This window comes from Carassius gibelio, chromosome A25, assembly GCF_023724105.1.
Source record: "Carassius gibelio isolate Cgi1373 ecotype wild population from Czech Republic chromosome A25, carGib1.2-hapl.c, whole genome shotgun sequence".
In the NCBI taxonomy this organism is placed as follows: Eukaryota; Metazoa; Chordata; class Actinopteri; order Cypriniformes; family Cyprinidae; genus Carassius; species Carassius gibelio.
In genome coordinates, this window is record NC_068395.1 from 10,792,739 (window position 1) to 10,801,630 (window position 8,892).

The 8,892-nt window shown below is 35.9% G+C and overlaps 1 protein-coding gene across 1 annotated transcript; it reads right to left on the bottom strand.

Moving 5' to 3' along the window:
- Positions 1-223: 223 nt before the first annotated feature.
- LOC127947289 (CD209 antigen-like protein A) lies at positions 224-6,297 on the bottom strand. Its single transcript, XM_052544301.1, has 4 exons — positions 6,155-6,297; positions 3,243-3,595; positions 2,842-2,945; positions 224-724 (listed from the first exon to the last, which is right to left on the bottom strand). The coding sequence occupies exons 1-4, from the start codon at positions 6,255-6,257 to the stop codon at positions 523-525; spliced, it is 762 nt and encodes a 253-aa protein (XP_052400261.1). The 5' UTR covers positions 6,258-6,297; the 3' UTR covers positions 224-522.
- Between the last annotated feature and the right edge of the window lie 2,595 nt (positions 6,298-8,892).

An 8,892-nucleotide genomic window follows, 5' to 3' on the forward strand; every position in this document is an offset into this window, starting at 1 on the left:
ATGCAGCATTAAAATCAGCATAAAATCTAAACAGAAAACATAATGTGATAAAAAGGTAAGGGTGAATGTATTAATCCATGTACATTTGAGGTTAATGTGTGTACTGAGCTACTTGGTTACATCAGCTATCACTGTGCTGTCATGAAGTCAGTTGTGGCAGACAATTTTGGAGGCAGAGACAGATAGTGGGGGGCACTACAGGGAAAAACTTAAACTGCTGGAATAAAGAGGTTTAAAGGGTTAGTGATAGAAAACTTGCAGGTCAGTGGGCATCAATGTTTATAGGTTTGTAAACACTTGTACACAAGACACATATACTACTACCCGCCTGACGGCATGTATTTTTCAGGTGTCAAAGTTGTGCAGAACTGAAGGAAGAAACCTCAAAGACAGTGCCGGAAGCACGCTGGACAGGTAAAGCCCACAAAATGTGCATGATTAATCCAACATTGTGGTGTCAATACTCAGAAATGTAAAAAATAATTCCTTTACTGGTCATTTTGAAACTTTGTGTTTAGACGGCTAAAAGATGACTTTTAAATGCAAAACTGTTTGCTGGGAAACATCCAAATTGCTAAACCTGTCACAATAATTCTCACAGATCCATTTTCTTTTATTTGTGCATGGGACATCATTCCAGTTGTTCAGGAGAGGTTTTGAAGGATTCAGTTCAATGCAGTCTTCATTTCCACCAGCGTCATTCGGCTCATTGCTCTCCCAAAACCTGAATTACATACAAGCAGTTTCAGTTCCTGAGCAGATACAGTATTCACTCACTCACTCACTCTGGGCAAATATACGTTCTCAATTAAAATCTGTTTGAGGGAAAAAATAGTGACACAAAATACGTGAATTTGTGTTAAAGGGGTCATAAGATGCAATTAAAATTTTTCCTTCCTCTTTGCAGTTTTACAAGCCCTTGGTGCATAAAGAAGATCTGTAAAGTTGCAAAGACTAAAGTCTCATATCCAAAGAGATTAAGAGAAGAGTTAAGGCTCATCCACACCCCCTTGTTCTAACACGCCCCCACATGTCTACATCAATATGTGAGAAGATTTGCATGACGCCAACCAGATTTTCATGCAAAGAAAGAAGGTGTAACCTGCTGTTTGTCCATGGGCAGTTCAAACTTTGCAAGGACAGTCTGGGCCTACATATTTTATATTTAAATAATTTACCAATGATGATTCAAATGTGCGTTTTGAGCAGTAGAGTAGCGCTTGTTGTTTGTTGTCTCTCAGATCCCCCTGGATGCAACAAATGGCTCATTTGTAATGGGAGATGGCATAGGTCCTATCCCAAATGGCGCACTTCATGTGGACTTTCGGTCTCGTGGACTTAAATTGTGCGTGCTCGCAGAGTCTACGAGTCCATAGGCCATCCCACTCAGCATTTTAACGCTCTGAAGTGTGCTCAGCAGCGCCCCCCTTTGTACCCTTGAAGCGGAGCCCGCATAGATGCAGGTTCCAAATACTTTAACTACCCAGGAATCCTTGCGAAATGACAATCAGACAATGGATGGAAGGTATCATTACTGTTTTTATGACCCAGGTGTACATTTTACCAGTTGTTACCTACAGTTTATACAAACAATATTGTCATCGACCAGTGGTTGATATCTCATAGTAATAGCACATTTCATTAAATAAAAAGAAACGAATGTCAGGGCTTTATTGAGTCATATGTAAACCTAGTATTTATATTTACACCTGTATATTCATCTGAAACTAACGCATGTTTATTATGTGTTAAAATTGTTAGTTCAAGTGGAACATTGTATTATTACAACTGTATACATTATTTAAATAAGCATGTATATATTGTCTAATGCCCAGGTGGCATAAGCAAAAGCAATCAGACCGTTATTTCCTGCGTAACGGTCGAGTCTGTCCCAAAAATACCTCTCAATGTGTCCTTGTTGACTCGCGCCAAGGGCCCTACAGGTCTGCACTACATGACATCAACAAAGTGTGGAGAAAGTGAGGAAGTCCACAAGTACGGATTGTGCCATTTGGGACAGGGCCATAACATGTTAAGGGGCATAACATTTCCATCGCATGCTTGAGGCATTCGGCCATTTTTAGCAAAATATGACCCCTTAACCTGTTAAATGTCACCCCGTCCCGTATACGGGACGCCTACGTTGACTATACTATATTAAAATCAAATATAATCTAATCTTGACAAACTATATATCATTGGAAAGGTCTAAGACTCCCAAATATATATTTTACCAATATTTTTTGTAAAAAATGATGTAGGAAAAGTAATAGATTAATTTATGACAAGAGTGCACCCTCAGAAATCCACATTACAAAAGGAGCTTTGACCTTTGTTTAAAAAAAGATTTCCTCGTTGCCTTTTTCTCTATCACATATTAGAAATCATCAGAAGTTATTTATCACTTGAAAACATAAAATCTCAAAATTCATCCTTCAAAACCCATTTTAAAATCATACATTACATCAAAATCATGTTACAAAATGTTTTCAGTCATGAATTATAAAAATGTAGGTTTGTATCATGCACATTCATGTCTATCTTCAAAAACGTGAGTGACAGTTAACAGGTTAAAGAGTCTTATTCTTACACTTATAATCCGAAAAGACTTCATAATACAGTGGCAATATAGGCTATTATGAAGATGCACAATGCTAGAGCGTTTAACAGATCGCATGCCATTGACAAATATAAAATAAGAGCGTTAACCCGTGGTTTAAGAATGTACAGTGTGAAATGTCATCACAAAATTAATTAATAAGCAAAGGGTAAATTACGGGCAGTGTAAAACGTGGGTTTAGAATGACCCTATTTGAAGTGTGAAAAGCTCTTATCACTTACCCTTGATTCAGTGTTGAATTATCCACCCATTTCATGATGCCCTCCTGCTGTATGTCAGACAAACCAATCCACACAATCTCTTTGACTAAAGAAGATATGAACCTCTGTGTGAATAAAACAAAAGAGTGAGAATCTCAATTATATCTTCTACTTTACAATCTTTCAGTCAATTAAAACTAGTTTAGATGACCTGATAATGGATAAGAACAAATGAAATATACATAAAATATGTGTGTGTATGTGTGTGTGATTGTGGCCACCGACTTTCAAGGAGTGTTATAAAGATTAAATACGAGACATTGGTGAGTTTTTTTTCTATTACTTGTTTGTATTTGTGTTGAAATATATGTTAATTCACAACAGAATTGCCTTGAACTAGTTATATTTGCCACTGATCTCACCTGCTTCAATTCAGTGTTAATAATGGCCAGATCAGCTCCACGATCCCTGCAGTATTGTTTGCTCTCAGACCAGCTCAACTCAGTGGACATGAAAAAACTAAACGTGCACGTCTTATTCAAAGAGTCATAAGCTCTCTCTAATTGTTTTTTCGCCAGGTTCTGCTGTGTTAAATCAGTGTAATTGTCTTGTAAGCTGTTGATGGTTAGATTGAGCTCTTCAACTGTGTTCTTGTAAATCTTTTTCAGGTCTCTCTCTGCTGTGATGGTGATGTGCTGCAGTATGGTGAAGACCAGCAGAAGAACACAAATGAGCCCGAGACACACTGTGATCAACACCAAACATCTACTTCCTCCTGGCAAACAGAAAGAAAACACACAAATATCAAATAATGACAATTCACTGCATATATAAAGGCTCAAATCCACCTCTGTCTTTGCATGTAGTTTTATTAACAAAGTTCTGGAGAAGCACGATCAGATAATCATTTAATTTGGCACAGGTGCATCTCGTTTAGCTAATCATCTTAAATAGCACACAAGCGTATATATATCCAGCCTTCCTACCTCCTGTCCCAAGACAGTTTTTTCGGCATCCCAACTCCTCACCTCTAATCTATTTATCCCAAATTGGGGATAGGGGGAGTTATTTGGGTTCGGGCTGTGCTCCGGACCCCTCCCCTAGGACAGCACGCCAAAATATGCCTACTATTCGCCTTCAGATTAGATGTAAGGGTGAACTCGTGAAATAATATACAATTCCACACAAATGTATATTCTTCGATAGTGACAGCGACATTTCAACAAAAGTGCACTGTAAAATATTCTGTAGAATTTACAGGATTTTACTCGCAAAAAAGTTGACAATGAAACCTTTAAAAACCATGCTAATTGCTGTAAAATAGATTAAAGTATAATACAGCAAAGCAAATTACAGTTGATTCCTGTATGTGAAATGCACAATGAAAAAATTGTGCTGTTAAATATCATTAATCTACTGGCACCACCAGGGCTGCCTGTACAGTTAATTTACAACTCTTCATGTTTCAAAATCATACACTGATAGCACTGTGAACTTATTTAATTTTAGTCCACTGACAAAGAATATTTCTTACTATAAAACTACAAACATTGAATGTTTAATAGTAAGATACCAAGAACAAAAACATGACTTTAACTGAAATTACTGTATTTCACTGTTATATGATGAAGTATTTAACACAGAGATCATCACTGTATCAATACTGTTTTTAAATAAAGCAGAAGAGCATCAGTGTTTGTGGTTCATCATAGACTGAAGCATAGGCTCTACTCTCCAGCACAATGGTGAACCACGAAACTGCATTCAACTAACAGTTAAATATTTACCCTCATTTTCAGTTTGTGACTTTGCATAATGTTTTTTCTGTGGACCTTCACCCAAGTACACCCCTGCAGCCTGCAGATCGAGGCGGGGCTGCACGTGTAGCCACGCCCCATGCCTACTCTGATTGGTTTGATCGTCTTTCATAGAAATACATGATAGGAAATGTGTGCGTAGTTGGTGTATGTTGTTTAAAAAGCTAAAAACGCTGTGCAGCTTTACAAAGCCTTTACTATAATGCAGTTGCTTATTGTTAACTTGACTCACTATGTCGGAGTTATTGAATCACAAGATATTATCTCAATTCAATTAACATGAAAATATGTGGATTTATGCATTAAAATTGTGTTTTTAAAGATCAAACCTAGTAAACAAATAATTAATAATAAAGCATTATATTCACAGAAAAGCAGATATGAGCCCAGAATACGAACGCAACACGTTTAATTACGCTTTAAGAATTTTCCTCCCACAACCTGCTAGTCTGTAAATAGAGTGCTTTATTAAAAATGTTTACTGAGTTTGGTCTTTTTTAAAACACATTTTAATACATTACGCCATGTTAAGCATATTCATTTTAGGCTAATGGTTTTCTATAGATGGGAGGAAAACATTTAACACGTAATTAAACGCATTGCATTCTTATTCTGGACTCATCTGCTTGTCTGTGAATAGAATTCTTTATCATTAATGTGTTTACTGAGTTTGGTCTTTTAAAAACACTGGTTTAATTGCTTAAGCCACATTAAGCATAGAATGTCCAGATCATTCCAGCTGATTTAATAGAATCGGCGCAATAATGGTCACAAAATGGGTGTCTGAGAATATACCGATTTAATATATTAATTTAATATCTCAATATGTGTTGTTTTGGCACAACGATGATCGAGATCAGTGTTTGCTTTAGTTGCGCTCTTGAACCTTAATCATATAACATTAACTTTTGTTGTGGCAAAAAAGGTCAAAGGCAAATAATGACATAATCATCTTTAAAAAATTATGTTTTCTAATTTTGTCCATTGAATCTTATGTAATAATGTTCTAATACATTAAAGTGAAATAATGAACAGGCTGTTATGGAATATTGTTAAGCACATAAAAAAAACAGTAGTTTTTTTCAACTTGTAGTACCACAGCTATAATAATAATAATAATAATTAAAACTCTTATTAAAGATTAGTCCGTAATAAGATCAGAACTTGTTCAGATTTGAAATACTGTTTCTCAGTGTTGACTCTGAGCACTTTAACTTCACATTACTGCAGATAGGCCTATCTACTTTCTCGTAAACAGAATGTATTGTTTTCTACGGGATTTTACCGTTTTAATGCAAAATCAGTTGTTACTGTTAGAATATGCAATTTTTTACAGTGTATAGGCAAACAAGAACATATGCTGAAAAGTTTAAATAATTCAATTTCATAAAAAGCAGAAACACCTACTGACTTTTTTTAAAAAAGAAGATTGAAATAATATTTAGATTAGATTGAAATACTATTATATTTATCCTTCCTCATTTCCATTTCTGCTTCAAATTAAACTTTCTGCTTACTTTGCTTTCGAGCTTTTCCTTCATCCTGGCATTGAGGTGCACATGTGTCCTTCATATGTACATTTTCAATATTTTCATAAATGTCTTCTAATTCCATTGTCATCTCTTATGTCTGACAGCATGAGTTCAAAGAGGAGTTGTGGCTGAATGACAGGAAGGAACAGTTTCTCGTCTTTTAAATAGGACTAACCCTCAACAGGAAGTGGCTTCATAAGTTTGTATGCAGAGTACTTTGAAATTCTCTGCATACAGACTCAAACCCTTAAACAGGCCTTACTGAACCTTTTTTTTTGATGGCAATAAACTGGAAGGGAATAAATTATGTTTTTAAGCGGTGACAGATAGGAGGAAAAAATGCCTTCAAATGATGCCTTCATGTTTCAGTTTACATACAAGCGGGTGGCAACAGGATATTTACACAGGCATTTACTCATATGTCGAGGTCAGTGCTCTGCCATTTATTTACTTTATTAATACATATAATAGCTGACATAAATGTAAAAAAAAAAGTTTGTAAATTGTTAGTTTATAAGTGATTAATTTACATTTACCTTCTAACAAATCTAATCTGAAAATCCAATTTTTTTTACATTACAGACAATAATATAACAAAATGAATATCGTGATGGAGATTTATATGATGCAATGAGCTGTCAGGGACATAGCATGGACCCCAAATTATGCAATTACAATAGCAATTGATTGCATAAAATATAACATAAAAGTGAATACATTATGAAATATCAATAATTTAGGGGTGGAACTTTCACAGACCCCTTTTCTATTCAGTGAGCATGGCAGATCATTCCAGTTGCTCAAGACAGATTTTGCAGTTCAGTGCAATCCTCAATTCCATTTTTATCATTTGGCTCACCATCAACCCAAAACCTGAACAACATGTGTCAGATTATTTTAATGTTTCAGTTATTAGGACTCCTTATTTAGATTTTGTAGTGTATTTTCGTTTGTCATGGATCTGAGGAATCACACAGTCTCTGAGTTTTGTTTCCAGAAGAAAGATTTTATTTTCAAGAGAAAATAAAACAGAGAAAGCTCTGCAGAACAGTCTGTCGAGTCTGTGTCGGTTCTCTATTTTATACAATGCTTCTGAAGGCATGCCCATGTTCAATACATTTCATACATATGGTTCTGTTTATCAACTCTTTTACCTTATATGGCTGTCTCCAGCTTGCTTATAGGATGTAGAATTTATTTTAAGTGAAACGAGGAGGCCTAATCATATATTTTGTCAAAACAGGGTGTTTACTATGTGCTGTATTTTGGTCATGTCTGCACCAAGGAGGTCTGATCATATATTTTGTCATATGGCCAAATAGAGTGTGCTGATGCACCATATACTATACCCCTGCACTCTCTGCACATTCCATTCTCAGGCAGGCCTCTACATACAGTCAAATGCATGATTATAACAGTAGAATAACTTGATACATAAATGGCTAGATTCACATTGATTATGCCTGATTAGTACATATTGACCAATAAAAATCTTCCACATTCTCCCCTTTGAGACTTAGTAAGTCTCACATTTGATTATTTTTATCCAGAGTGCTACTCCATAATCCAGTCATATTTGTTACACTACCTAGTGACTAAACAAGTCACATTGTATTATCACCAGTGACTAGATTATGAAATTCCACTCTGAGGGATTACTGGACCAAACATCTCTCTCCTAATTTGAAGAGGAGGGAGTAAAAGATCCAGTCTCCCTAACCCCTCATTAAAGCTAAAACAATGTTCAGCACTTCAGCACTTGCCTGTGGTTGTCACAGTTATGTAAAATCCAAGAGTAATAAACATTAAAAATGTAACATCACAAAAATAGCATAGGTGATCTTCAGTCCATATGTTTTGTGCACTGTAGATGCCATTTTGGTTACTCTCAAAAATCTCTTCCCCATCATCTTGACATCTTTGAATTTAATTTACTTAGCTGTGGCTTTGACTAGTGACCTCAATATAGGAAGTACACAGTAAAATAGTAAATCTCCTGTCAATAATGCAATTCCTAAAAACTTTACCAATTTAGTTATAAACTATGCTCCCCATGCTCCTAACTTTAAATCATACCAGTCTAACTTGTTATTATCTTTTATCTACCATTCTTAGCCTTTTCAATTTGATCATTACTTCATTAAATGCTTAGTATTATTTGGTATATAAATACAGCATTGTCCCCCAAATGTAACACATACTTTTTCTTCTTCAGTTTTCAAATAATCTAGAGCTTTTCTGTTTTGCTTTTTTCATTCTATTTGTTGCATCAAATTGCTCTATTTTCCCTATTTTCTCTTCCTACATCCATATTTCCCTTTTTCTCATAACCTTCAAATTCTTCCTCTGCCATTACTTGACATTATCTTTCTACTTTTCCTTTTCCATTTCTTGGCTCACATCTGCTCCCAAGTATTTTGATCTCAGTAGCAGTCCCATCACGTCTCATTCCATCTTCACCAGGGAGACTCTTTGCGAGTTGTTGCAATGGTCTTTCCCTCGTTGGCAAGGGTGGGTCGTTACTAGCACGCCCTTCATCCCTCACTTCATGCTATGTGGAGTTGTTGAAGCTGGTTGGTGTCTTTTAAGGTTAGAGATGTGAACTCAGGTTTCATTCTGTAACCATTTTGCTGATTAATGCCAGGCTCTCTTGAGATCATAACTGCACCCTCACTGGTTCTCTTTGATGGAGCGGAGCATTCCTTGGCCTTACTGGAACTGCT